This window comes from Antrostomus carolinensis, unplaced genomic scaffold (assembly GCF_000700745.2).
Source record: "Antrostomus carolinensis isolate BGI_N321 unplaced genomic scaffold, ASM70074v2 scaffold3195, whole genome shotgun sequence".
Lineage (NCBI taxonomy): Eukaryota > Metazoa > Chordata > Aves > Caprimulgiformes > Caprimulgidae > Antrostomus > Antrostomus carolinensis.
In genome coordinates, this window is record NW_010318299.1 from 40,399 (window position 1) to 54,994 (window position 14,596).

Below are 14,596 nucleotides of genomic sequence, written 5' to 3' on the forward strand. Positions count from 1 at the left end.
TGCCAGCCCAGTGAATCCACCACAGCAATAGGCAGCTCTAATTTGGCACCTACAAAGCTGGGGGTTGCTTTCATGTGGAGTCACCTATCCTACAGAAGCTGCAGAGACCTGTGACAGAAACACCAAGATGAGTACAGAAGTATCTTGAGGCAGGAACACTAGAAGGGCAGTTAAATACAGCACCTAGATTAGCAGGTCATCAAAATCCCAGCACATCTACGTGCTTTTCTAGGGATGACCATGTTTGGGGAAGAAGGGCAGTGACTAACACCTAAGGAGGCACAGGAGGAGGATGCAAGTCCCTGTCAGCTTCTGGAGGGTAGAGAAAGGCACATCCACAGTCTGAGATGGACAGAGAGAAGGCCATCAGGCATCAATAACCAGCATCACTAGTCCTTTTGCTCAGGGCAACAAGTGTAGACGTGACCACTCGAGTCCATGCCTCTCCAAGGTTTGATGCTGAGCATCAAGATCCCTCAGACACTTCTGCAAGTGGGAAGGTCAGCAAGATAAGTTTTGAAAGGAAATCACCATCCTTTGTGATTCAGCCCCTGGTTTAGCCTCACTGCCTTGGTGCTGTGCCGTTGCAGGAGCCTTTCCTGCATCACGTCCCAGAGGGGTGGGTGTGAATCAGAGGGCATCCATAGAGGCACAGTCCTGATGAACCACATTGAGAGGGGACACTGTTGTAAAGCATCCACAGGGACAAGCATTAGCTCTAAGCAAAAAAAAAAAACCCATGCTGTCCGCAGTGATAGCAGAAAGTTTCAGTTTTAAATAGTCTTTAGTCTTAGATACTCTCAGTTTTGACACAACAGAAAATGCAGCCACCTCCATTTCCCACCCTCCTGCAGAGAGGATGAATGCTGGAGGCACATGTCAACGGGAGCAGAGGTACCATACCTTGTATTTTGAAGATGACATCAGCTAGGACAGGTGTATTAAAGAACAGCCTGAGAGAAGTATTATACAGCCTTTTTATCTGGTGAGACCGGCAGTCCTTTACAGTGTTTAGCTGCAAAACAAATTATTAATAAACCACCTTCATGTGTAGCTGCCCACAGAATAAAAGATTACAAGACATCATCATAAACAACGACCTTTTGCTTCCTTCATGTTATTTTGCTGATGTTACTCAGCCGTGCCTCTCCCACATGCAATCCTCTGCAATCATCTTTGTCATTTATTTTCCTATTTTCCACAGTGCAGCAGCTCCAAGGCATCTCTGTCTCCTACAGTTACATCCCAGCTCTCACCTGGGTACTTTCTGATCTGAGACAAAACTCCCCAATCCAGCACCTCTGGGCATGTTAAACTACATCACAAATTGTCTGGACTCCAAACTTTTTTCCTATTTGGACCCAAGGCTGGAGTAGCACAAGATTGGAGGACAGATGGCACATAAATTCACTCCCACAGTGCGATGCCACGTTTGGATGCAAGGCAGCCAAAAGTTGTGTATTTCTTGATATTGTTCTGATTTTGCCTCCACAGAGGCAGAGGGAGCTCACAGGCTGAAGCAAAGACTTCTCCCACAATAATCTGGCCATGCTAGCATCAAGAACCACCAAAATTCAGTACTCCCAGTTAGTTTTTGCAGTTCTGTTTTTCTTACTTTAGAAATGGAATCTAAAGCTATCAAAGGGAACAACATCAAAATCCTGTTGTAGATGGTGATAAATTAAATTCAGATGAGGTTGAACTTACAGTTGAAATCTGATCTAATCTATTAATTCTTTTTTTTTAATTTTATCAAGAAAAAACCACAATTAATTTCTAAGCTTTTAAAGGAAAACTTCTGAATGTGAAGGAAAAGTATCCTGAAGGCATAACACAGCCCCAAACAAAACAACAAGAACCCAGTTTTATGATCTTAAAAGTTTTCAGGAATTTCTAAACCCAACCCTATGAATGTCTTAGCTGTGGACACTTAGGGCTGGCAAGCCTACAACTGAGCTATCAGAAGCTTAAAACAGCTATGGAATTTTTTGATCTTTATCTTATGTTATCTCAAGATGGTCTGAGATAATTTCCCATTCGAATTGACTTAAATACTTTGTGCAAGGTCTATAGTATCAGGGAATGTATAAGATCTATCAGCAAATGGCTGTTAAAAATATTTCTATATCATACGATATAGAATTAATAACATATAATGTATGACATAATGAAATTATAACATATCTATAGGTTATTTTATTAACACTACAATAACATGACATAAATTGCATTTTACTGTGACGTCATCTTCTGAATTAAATGTACTGAGCTATAGACAGATTTACACACCACAACACTTATAAGAGGAAGATTCTGCTGCAGAAACATAACTTCTGGCACATATTCAGGAAAGCAAAGCTTTTCTGGGCAGCCTCTATTTCATGAGAATTAGGAACACATAATCATATTGTTAAACAATGTGCAAAGCTGTGAATATGAGGACTCCTTTCAGGATACCTACTTGTGTGCTTTCTGTGCAGGTATTTCTGCACATTACACCAGCATCTCTGTGTTTCTATTTTCCACGTGCCTGTGAACAACCCACTGATAAATTAACACAAGCTGTGGAACCCAAAGCGAGTTTCAAAAGAGGAAAGTTTCAAGGAAACCTTGTCTACCAAACAATTTCCCAAGAGCTTAAGTAACTAAGACTAACAGTTACCCCAAGACAGTTAGTTGTACCTTCCCTGGAGTTTTCAGGATACATTTCACCTTCTCAAGTACATGTTCAGTTTTTTCTGGATCCTTCAACTTCTTTTTTATATCCTCTTCTAGTCGTTCCCACTGGAAAGCACCTGTCACAGACCCAGGTAAAGCTGGATTATAAATCAAGAAGGCACAGCTCTTAGCAGTCAGAAAAAAGGTGGTGTCGATGCCAAACTGATCCTGCAGAAATTATATTTTTCACATATAAATCAGCCCGATCTTTGTGCTTAGGAAGGGGAAGATGCAATTATTGCACACTAAAACTTCCACGGTGCTTTTACAACGACGTGATCAAGTACAGATAGATTAGGGTATCTCCCTGGCTTTCAAAATAATTTTCTGTATTCCTCACAGCTCCATGTGTAGTGATCTACATATTGCAGGCAGACATTCAGAAAAAAATCCTGGGTGTTTCAATATTTATGGGAGTTCTTCAGCTGCTGCCTAGAGTGCTGGTTGCATTGCTTTGCAGGTGTCTGAACCAGAAAAGCTTCACTCAGAGTTATATTCTGAATACTGGTAGGCAAAAACAGCACAAAGTTTGCAGTGGTTTTTGGGTTGTTTTTTTTTTCTTGTTTTCAGAGTCAAAGCCAAGATATTCTCTTAGGTCTCTCAATAGCTTTCTTGGAACAACTAGAAGTGTTGGCCAGCGTTAAAACAAACATAGCTTATCCTTATACAGTTTGGTGGAGTATGTTTCAAAGATATTGTGGGGCTTTTTGATAACTTTCAGTTCTGAACCCCAGGGTCATGCAGCAAGGAAGGGTCAGAAACAGATAAAGCTCGGGGTGAAGCACAGGTCAGCTGCAGAAAAGGCTGAAGAAAGGGCTGAAACAGCACATGCAATGTATGCCTTTGCTATGATATATATTTACATGGTATCTTTAGCTCCACCAGCTCCTACGTACGCCATATGGGTGGTAAATGTTTATAATTTCATGGGAGTAATAAAGTCACAGCCCTGAAAGGCTGGAAGTGAAGACACGCTTTCATGATCTGATCTCTTCCCAGCCTGTGCCTCCAGTGTCTTCAAAAGCCTTTGTACCTCCCAGAGGTACCAAAGACTGAGATGGCTTTGGAGATGCCATCTTTTGGAGCTGTGGCTGACAGAAGAGTTTCATCTACAGCTCTACAAACTTTCCCACCTTTGGTCAACATAAGAAAACATAAAACTAATACACAGAAGGCAGCAGATGGACTTATCTTTCCCCTACTGAAATTCCAGGTTTAACCCCCTATTCATACCACCAATAAATAAATAAATAAATAAAATCTATCCATTCACACTAAAAAACTTCTGTGTATGTTTGACGCTGGTTTGGAAAGAACTGAAAGGGACATTTTCAATGTTCAAACTCTAACTGAAAGCTGAAAGAATGACCCTTGGGTCTTTACAAGCCAGTGTTCGTGTCTCAGCTCCTAAGGCAGAAATCCTTTTCATGTGTCAGATATCAGTCTTCAGGGACTGACTAAGTTTCTTTATGGATGCAGCTCTAACAAAACAATTATTTGGGGCTTTTTTATATATATAATTACATTTAAAATCAGAATACACCATTAAAAACCCTGCTAATTCTTTCAACAAATATAAAATATATATTCTTATGTACTGATGGCTTGCAAGATATTTTATAAACAGGCATCAGGTACTTCCAAAAACAAACAAAAAAAATCTTTCACTTGAGGATTCCTAAGCAACATTTAAAAAAATAGAAAAATATCAGTGCTATTTTAATAGACAGCTGGGATTAGGCAGGTGAGGCCACTACCTGTACTGAATCAGTAGCAAAGCACATGCAGCAAGTCAGAGCCCTCTGCACTTCAATCAGTTATTAGTGTTTTTTCTTCAGTAGGACCATATCCAGAAGAGAAAACACTTGAGTTTTCTTAAGCAAACCTGTGTTCTCATCACTATGTTTAGGACATACAATCATTTTAAATATTTTAAAAGCCTGGGATCTAAAACTGTCTCAAACTCCAGATTTTAATATTACTGCTGTTTGTTTATGCAGTTTATTCAGTAAAATGTTGCTCTTCATTTACGTTCATTAGATCTGGAATGACAGCTCATTTAATTTTTATTAAATTAATAAAAGTCTTGCATATAGATGTTGTTCATCATAATCACAAGGGATAAAATTGACGTAGCAACATGGCAGAACACGATCTACCAACAGCAAAGGCGTGTCCCTTAGGGTCACGCACGAAATCCTTCGTGAGACATCAGCTCTAAGCGATGTCAGTAGCTGTGGTGGGGTTGGTGGTGGGTACCTGAGTAGATGAAGCGGAGGATGTCTGGGAGGCAAGAGCAGAAGGTGGAGTCCTTCACCACCACCCTCAGTGGTGGGATGCAGGGTGGGACACCGCAGGGATCCAGGGGGAAGGCAGCCCCCGTCTCCACCGCAAAGAGGCTCTGGGCCATGCGCACAATGGAGGCGTCGTGGATGTCGTCCGGACTCTTCACCTCAAAGAGCAGCATGAAGAGGTGACTGACGGAGCAGAGGATGACCTTGTGAGCTTCCACCACCGTGCTGAAGTCTTCAGGGTAGAAGGCGACGTCGGCGCACTGGCAGCAGCAGAGCAGGTTGTGCAGGTCGGCGTCGTAGTGAGAGGCTTCGCTCTTTAAGATCGGCATTTTTTCTGCGAAAGATAACGAGTTGGGCTGTAGAATTGAAGCAAGTATTAACCGCAGGACAACTCTATTCCCAGAGACCTGATCAAACGAAGGACAATTTTTGAAGGGGTGGGGAAAAAAAAAAATAAAAATTAAATAAGAAAATTTCTCATTTGAATATGTTTAGTAAAATATACTAAAAATGGAAATGCTTAGTGTAGTAAAATAGGAAATACGAGAAATGCTTAATTTAGTAAAAAGTGTCCACCCTTTTATGGTACCTCTTTAGGCACTTATGTTTGAAAGAAACCTTGCCTGTGAATCCCAAACTGCTAGGATCCAAGCAAATTTCTAGTACACGTGAGAAGAGACAGCTACATACTTAGAGGAAAGTGCTTGTCATTAATTATTTCACTGAATAAGTGCATCAGATGCACAGAAGACACATGCAGGGGCACACACCTCTCCCTTGTTTAATTTACAGCAAATAACAATATTACTTGATGATACTGTAGTATAATAAAGAATAATGTAATGACTTTCCTTTATAATTTGTCTGTAAAGCTCTCATTAATTCATCTTCGCATTATTTCATCAAGTGCACCAGAAAACCAGTCCTACTCTTTTTGTCTAAAATAAATTAGAAGTCCGTCACAATGTTACTTATTGCTCCACAATTCTCCCCAAATTAATTAAACCATGGGCTAAAAGATGATGCAACTAGAGCGACAGAACCAGAACAGCTGATGAGAGATAGCACAGCTCACAGTAACGATTACAAAATGTTAATTGCACAAAGAACATGGCACACATAACGGATGATACTAGAGACCAGACATCAGCGAGCACCTGGCTGTTCAAGCTGAGGTGGTTGAACTCGATGGCACTTCTGCATCTTTTTCCTTTTCTTCATTTTTTCAGATGACTTCTGATTCAAACTTTGGATCATAAAATATTCCAGCTAAAACATGAAATGTATTTTTTAAAAATCCTACTTATTTAAGAACAACCTAGACATCAAACTAAGGAGAATGAGAGGTTACTGGCACTATGAACAGTCATCCAGGAGAGTCCCAACACTCCTCTACCAGGAGAAGGCACCACATTTAGGTGGAATTAGTACAATTTAAAATGCTACTTATTCAAACGATGGTGGTTAATTCTCTTGTATTTAATCTTCCCAGAAATAACAGGCACAAAGATATTAATTTACCGGCTTTCACAGATACTAATTACAGAATTACAGAGAAGAATAAGGCTTGATGGATAATGATCAGGTACAAGTGATGGAAATAATAAAACCATACATAACTCTTCAGTTTGCAGCTAACCACCAGCACCATGCGAGGCTGTGGTGTCCTCTGAAAAAGTCACAACGTGATCTTTGTGGTCAAGGTTTATTTCAATGCCATAGACTACAAGTGTCACCACTGCAATAAAAATGTACCTGAGGGGAAATGATCCATTTTACAGGAACAAAGAGTCACAAAGGGGGGTTCAGTTCGATTTAATGCACGTCTTAAATGCTTTTATTACACAAGGTAGTCCGGTAGCACATACAGTGCTTTCTGAAAACTAGAAAAATACTCTGGCTGGACCAGATGTTGGTTGGATTCCTCATTTTTAATTGGGAATGAAGAGACCCAATAAAAACTGGCCAACTGTTGTGCCAGATACTCCAAGTTACTATCAAGTCCCATGGAAACACACTGTACTTAACACACCAGGGACAACAACAGCACAGACCATGTGAAATTACTGTGCCAAAAGTACTGCATTTTGTTGTTCAAGCATAAATGCCACTGGGAAAGTAACTAAAAGGTTCCAAAAAATATATATCAGTGTGAAATAACTTCATGGAGAAGACAATAAATCTGAAAGACTGTATTTAAAAGCTGTTCCATGGGCTTTCCTGGCATCATCAGGGTGGAAAAAGAACAAGCTCATGAGAGGTGGGACATTTGAACCAGCTTCTCAGCTCCTGCCTTGTTCAGCTTGGCTGCGACTGACCCCCAGGCTCTGCTCAGGATTGCAAACTGCCTCACGACTGTGAACTGAGCAACCATAAGAATATGGTAAAAAATCAGGTAATTCAACAATCACACCTGTCTCACTTCACAAGTAGAACAGCTGTGAGAGCTTAAACAGTTAAAATCCAAAAATCTTGGAATATTATGGAATAAATCAGCTTGGAAGGGACCTGTGGAGGTCACTGACTCCTCAAAACAGGGCTCATCTTTAAAGTGGGGTGGGGTTGTTGAATGCCTCATCCAACCGGGTTTTGATTATCCCACCTCAGTAAGATAAAAGGACAGGGATAGAGGGAGGAAAATCCTTGCATGTATACTGTGACTTCCCTAAAACTTCCTAGAAGTTAGTTAAAAGTGGAGCAACCTCAGTACCACCTATCATAGAGTCATAGGATGATTTGGGTTGGAAGGAACCTTAAAGCTCATCCAGTCCCAACCCCCCTGCCAGCAGCAGGGACACCTTCCACTAGACCAGGTTGCTCAAAGCCTCATCCAACCTGACCTTCAACACTTCCAGGGAGGAGCAGCCACAGCTTCTCTGGCCAACCTGGGACACTGTCTCACCACCCTCACAGTGAAGAACTTCTTCCTCACATCTCAGCTCCATCTCACATTGGTGAGAAGGGCTCATGATGTGCTTCCTCCCGCTCTCCGAAGCCCTGACGTTGGTCACACACCTCTTGCATGTGCTGCCCTGCTTTCAACCCAGGGGTTTCTCACTCACCACTCCTCCAAAGTACTTCTGCACGTAGAAGTCATTCAGAGTGTGCAATTCAAGGTAAGTGGCTCCCAGTTCCTTGGCAAGCTGAACTCCTTCGGAGGTGGTCACACAGCTCCTCCTGTCTGAAGTGCACAGAGGGCAGGTGCAAGGCACTCCTGGGGTAAAAAATGACACACAAAAAAGCCATTTTTGTCAAATAATCTAGAATATTTAGCTACCTAAATAATTGTAAAAATTAATTATTTAGAAAAGAACAAAAAGGGAAATGGAAACATAGTCATTTTATAATACGAAATTTGTAATTACTGAACAAAAAAACCCCTACTTCTTATTAATCACTTCCAAATACCAGCTGCTACACATAACTCAGCTTAGTTTTCATTCACATGAGTTTACATCCAGTTTTGCTGATGTGGAAAAGTCAAGCAGGACTTCCAGGAGTCAGGTTTGTCTTAGGGCCTTGGTAGCCTTATATGCACAAGTTGTTGTACTAACCTGCAGCTGTTGCCATTCATTAATGTCGCCCTTAAGATTATTTCATTATTGTGGCCTATTAATTAAACTTTTAATTATTCCTGCCTGCAGGATGCATGCACAGTAACAGAAAGGGAAAATTTCCACTGCAGTCCTGGCTGCTATAGGCATGTAGACACTGTGGAATACAATTTCATTACATGTATTTTACATAAGATTTTTTTCAGCCACAATAGGTATTTTTGAAGATTATGCCAGTTAACCAACAAAATCTGTTAGCCACCCTGGCTCAACTTTGCTTAATGCTGGTTAAGAACTTGCTGGCTATGGGTGTGCTTTGAAATGTGCCATGCATGCCCTACACTAATTTCCTCTGCTCAGACCTATGGATAACATGCAGTAACACAGCTTTTTTTTATATATAATTTATTTTGGCAGCACCGTTTGCTACTACAGAGGATTAAGATCTTAGTAATTTGTATGAGCAAACTGCTGTGTTCACAAATACCTCCCAGAAACAAAAGGTCTCTGTGTGTGCAGAGCAGTCTGCTCCAGCAGGTCCCAAAGCAAAACCCAGGCTGGAGAAGGTGACTTCTCCCACAGTCACAATTTTTTAGGGAGGAAGACAGAAAAAAAAAGAAGAGGAAAAGAAAAATGCCAGTAGTGGTATGCTGTGCTTAAATAAAAAGTGTAAGAAAAAGCATTGGGAAGACAAACATTAGTTTAGCCTTTAGAATGGCAGATTTATCACCCCTGTGTAAATCAGAGCATAAAAACATTTGATCGCTATCAGTGAATTACTAAAGGGAAGAAAATAAAGATTTGATTGTTATAGAGTTCTTTAACAGTCCTTTCTCAGTCACTGAGCAAAAAGATAGATAAGTAGACCCTGTCAAAATTGAGCATTACACCCACAGAAGACACACTTCAAATAGCTTAATATTTTTTTGTACATGGTAAAAGAAACATCTACATTTACATCCATCGCATCCCTTACTCACAGCAGGAGGGATGCTCAGAAACACTTGTTTTAGTGAAACTCAAAGTAAAAGACAACCCACAGACTCATGTCTTGCATTCAATGCTATTGGAAAAAAAAAAAAATCAGGCCCCGTGACTAAAAAGATCACATGAAAATCAACAAAAGCACAATGCAGAGCACATTTGGAAATACAGAATAAAGTTGGTATGTTTGTTCTACCACTACCTGTGGTGCTCTTTCTGAATTTTACTTCCCTGGTGTAAATGGACAGGAGTTACTAACATCTACCCAAACCATGAACGTGTCCTCACCAGCATTGCCCTCCTCAGCTGCTGGATATGTAAATCCACTTGGTCCTCCCATGGTTGTGTGACTTTGTCTTTCATATTGATTAGACAACAGCAACTTTGTGCTACCTAAATATTCAGTATAAAATTGATTTGCATCATTCTCATAGCGCACTACTGATCAGCCTGGACAGGGCACTGTGTGCACACAAAACCTATAGAGTAGCTATACCATAGCTATACCATAGCTGTTCTGCCGTGACAGGTCACCTCTGTTGATGTGGCACTTTGTGGTACCCAAAGGGCTGGTGTGTCTGTTAATTTGATGATAAGAAAGATGGGGAGGGGCTTTGGCCAAGGGCAGGGAGTGACAGAACAAGGGGTGATGGCTTGAAAGTGGCAGAGGGGAGATGGAGCTGAGATGTGAGGAAGAAATTCTTTGGTGTGAGGGTGGTGAGACAGTGTCCCAGGTTGGCCAGAGAAGCTGTGGCTGCTCCTCCCTGGAAGTGTTGAAGGCCAGGTTGGATGAGGCTTTGAGCAACCTGGTCTAGTGGAAGGTGTCCCTGCTGCTGGCAGGGGGGTTGGAACTGGGTGAGCTTTCAGGTCCCTTCCAACCCAAACCAGTCTGGGATTGATTCTGTGATTCTATGATCCTAGAGAACTTCCAGACTTCTCCCACCCCTCTCCAGTGGCTGCAAGCAGATGGCCATAGTTTCAACCTCCTACACTACAGGTATTTCATACCTGAGACATGACCAGAGAGAACTCATAACCACAGCATTCATCTCATATACTCAAATGGACGCTGCTTAATCCAAAGCACTTGATTTAATCTGACGACTCCACAAGAAGAGTCATTGCAGAGGTCAAAGCAGGATAGGATGCGTTTCATCACCTGTGTTAATTAAGCATAATGTTCTTGCCAATACACCAGCCTATGGAGCCATAATACGTGCACATATTACTGTCATCCTGACAGACTAATTGTTTCTGTTAGCGACATGGAAAAACACTCAGCTGCTACTGAAATTACAGCCTATCTGACTTCCAAGTGAGATTTTAACTATTACTACGCATGACTGGATACATACCGTTTTTTCTTGCACCAATAGCAGAAATAATGACTGGAATTGAGCTGTGGTTTAATGCTCTTTTAATCATTGGGATATAACTGTCCTTTAGTTCTTGAAATGAAGTCTTGTCATTGACAGAGTATTTAATCACAATAATATCAGCTCCTCCAATGAGACTGCGAGAGGTGTACCAGTCACTGTCAAATATATCCTAAACAGAAAAAATACTGATCAGGGATTTCCTGTCTGTAAAGGAGAAGGTGAACTAGTCAACATTCTTAATGCAAAACCTTACAAAAGTATTTTCAACTGACTACTTAATCTTTATTTGAAGACGTGCAACAAAAAGCAGAATTCATGCTTTGTCATTTCCTTGTTTGGAGAACAAGCTGTTCATTATAATAAACAATAAATATCTTTTATTAATTCAGGAATTCTTCAGGAAGAAAAAACAGGGTTTATCTAGGAAGACTCTTTCCAGGAAGAAACTTTACTGGGTTTACTTTAAAATGCTTTTATTAAGCAAATAAAAGCAGCTTCAGTGGTAGAGGTTTGCAGCAATTAATAAAAAAACATTATTCATTGCAACATTTTAGGGAGAGGGTTACACAGAACTGTGCTATTTACTTGTGAACCTTCAAACACAAGTTTTATCAGTTGGGTGTGATTTTTATCTGTTTCCAAATAGCTTCCATGTAGTAACAAGCATTAACATCTTTAGGATAAGGACTTTAATCACATTACCAAATTTTCTTTTTCAATTTATCATTCAATTTGTCATTGTTGTGCTATAAGTGTAAGACTTGTACTTTAAAATTATTTCCATTGCTTTACAAATGTGCTGTACCCACATGCAATATACATTTGTATATTATCTATCTATGTTATCTATCGGTCATGAGAACAATAATTTCACAATTTCTGCTTTACCTAAACATAGCTCATAAATACCAGTGAAAGTTATAGCTTCTGTAGCAAGGTGAGGGTTGGTCTCTTCTCCCATGTAACAAGCAATAGGTTGAGAGGAAACAGCCTCAAATTGCACCAGGGGATATTGGATATTAGGAAAACAATCTTCACCAAAAAGGCTGTCATGCACTGGAACAGGCTGCCCAGGGAAGTGGTGGAGTCCCCATCTCTGGAGGTATTTAAAAGACGTATAGATGTGGTGTTGAGGGACATGGTTTAGTGGTGGACTTGTCAGTGTAAGGTTAGAGTCAATGATCTTAAAAGTCTTTTTCAATCAAATTGTTTCTATGATTCAATTGAAAACTCTTGGCAGAAATCTGGAATTGATTCAGAGAACTGTGAATCTATTCCAGACCCCACCTGAAGTACTGTGTCCAGTGCTGGGGCCACCAACACAAGGACATGGACATACTGGAGCCAGTGCAGAGGAGGTCACCAGGATGATGCGAGGGCTGGAGCAGCTCTGCTGTGAGGACAGGCTGAGAGAGTTGGGGCTGTTCAGCCTGGAGAAGAGAAGGCTCCAGGGAGACCTTCTGGTGGCCTCCCAGTACCTGAAGGGGCTCCAGGAAGCTGGGGCAGGACTTTTCATAAGGCAGGGAGTGACAGAACAAGGGGTGATGGGTTTAAGCTGAAAGAGGGGAGGTTTAGATTAGATATTAGGAAGAAATTCTTTGCTGTGAGGGTGGTGAGACACTGTCCCAGGTTGGCCAGAGAAGCTGTGGCTGCTCCTCCCTGGAAGTGTTGAAGGCCAGGTTGGATGAGGCTTTGAGCAACCTGGTCTAGTGGAAGGTGTCCCTGCCCATGGCAAGGTGTTGGACTAGGTGGTCTTCAAATATCCCTTCCAACCCAAAGCAGCCTGTGATTCTGTAATTCTACAACAGTCCTCTACATCAGGAGGCAAAGCTAAAAGAACTCGGGATCTTGATCAAAAGAAAACAGAAACTAGAAATGATGAAATAAAGATGATGTGGAATAGAGGAGTAAATGAGCACATCAGAAGTGACAAAAGGGCAGGATCCAAAGTCTGGGTTGGAGAGGGTCAGTGTGATTTTTGAAGAACAGGTCACAGAAATAAGAGCATTACAGATGGGAACCAGAGAAATATATAATAGATTATTAATATCAACAAGTGGCTTGCATGGTCAGTATAATTATTTTTGATCACTTCCAAAGAGCCACTGTTTCAAGCCTGTGGTGAGGTCACTGCAATGCTCCTAACTCTGAGAGGCTGCACAAACTTGATATAAGTGTTTCAGTTTGCAAATATTTGCCTAGACTGTTAGTGCACATCATACCCAATTCAGGTCCTGTCTTTACAAAGAATTAAGTCAGGAAATAAATTTAAAGTATAATAGGTATTATCAATATTTTTTTTTAATGGATGTTCTTGTTCTATAATAAGAAAACCATTGACAATTAACAAATTATCAAGGATAGCTATTTTATGATTCACCATGTTGGCAAGAGCCTTTAAGAGCACTGCTCTTGATATTTGTTTTTCGGTCAGCTCAGGTAGAGACTATTATAATCCCAGGCTAAGGAAAACCTCCACCAGCATTTAACAGAATCATTTAGACTGTGTTAAGGATATAAAGTTAACACATAAGCACAAGTTTAGCACCTGGAGAAATAAGACTATCAGCTCCAGTGCTTTGAGACAGACAACTAGATGGGCATTTGCAGAACCTGATCTCATAGCCAGGCAAAAATAGATATATTTTTTTTTCAAGGGACAGTTTTAATAGGTTTTAGCTGATTAATATCTCAATATTAGTGGAATTTTTAGTGGAGTTGTATATATTTAGCATGACAAAGGCTTAAGAGAAAAATATAATACAAAGTAAAAAGGAATATAGACAATTCAGTCGTTCTGTGCTGGCAGACAGAAAGCATGACTGTTCCTTTGCAGTTTCCTTCTAGCTGCCTGCCTTCAGGTTCAGCCCTGGTTTGTGCACTCCTGTCTCTGTGAGCTCAGTGATAACCATCAGTATCACCAGCAAGGTCTATAGCACAGGGACACAAATGCACAAGAACTCTGTCACAACTTTAAGCTTTAATAATAGAAAATGTTTATGGAAACTTCTTACAGAATGTAGCAGGTACTTTTAACATGTGGTAATACACGTTTGCATACAGTTTGTGGCTCCCTCCATTTTACAACAGAGTTAAAACTCCACTGCATTATGACACTATATCATGTTACAAAACAGAAAGATTTTGGGAAGATTTCTGTGGTTTTGGTGAATATAAACACAGGCATGCCCAAGGAAAGAACGAACTCTGACTCTTGTGCTTAGCTTCAGCATAAACCTAGTCCTGAACTACAGCAGAGGACAGGGCTCCTGGACACCAAAGTGCACCAAGCTGTGGCTCCATCCTGATGTCAGCCCCACCAGCAGGAGAGGACAGGACACCCAGTACCTGATACACATCCAGACACACTCTGCTCCAGCCCCAGCCCTTATCCCGGCTCTCCAAGGAGAGCATCATCCAGTAAAACACCAGCCTGGAAGACCCTCCATGGCCTAACCTCAACCAGGGGCAGCTCTAGTGCTCTGCTCATTGGTGGGAATCCCAGCAGAGTATGTTGAAGTAGACTTGTGTTTGTCTGGATGTCCATCCTCATACATACTGGTGCAGCCTCACTTCCAGTACTGGGGGCAGTTTGGGCACCACAGGAGAAAAAGGATCTAAAGCTGCTGGAGAGTGTCCAGAGGAGGGACACAACATTGGGGAAGGG

At 41.1% G+C, this 14,596-nt stretch overlaps 1 protein-coding gene across 1 annotated transcript in view; it reads right to left on the reverse strand.

The window, feature by feature from the left end:
• Window positions 1-14,596, reverse strand: part of RHOBTB3 (Rho related BTB domain containing 3) — a 31,594-nt gene that overhangs the window by 9,334 nt on the left and 7,664 nt on the right. Inside the window, exons 3-8 of the mRNA XM_010168828.1 lie at window positions 10,906-11,098; window positions 8,075-8,226; window positions 6,170-6,281; window positions 4,978-5,346; window positions 2,683-2,795; window positions 904-1,015 (exon numbers count right to left, since the gene is read on the reverse strand). Of these exons, the coding sequence (XP_010167130.1) occupies window positions 904-1,015; window positions 2,683-2,795; window positions 4,978-5,346; window positions 6,170-6,281; window positions 8,075-8,226; window positions 10,906-11,098 (1,051 nt within the window). The remainder of the gene's footprint in view (window positions 1-903; window positions 1,016-2,682; window positions 2,796-4,977; window positions 5,347-6,169; window positions 6,282-8,074; window positions 8,227-10,905; window positions 11,099-14,596) is intronic.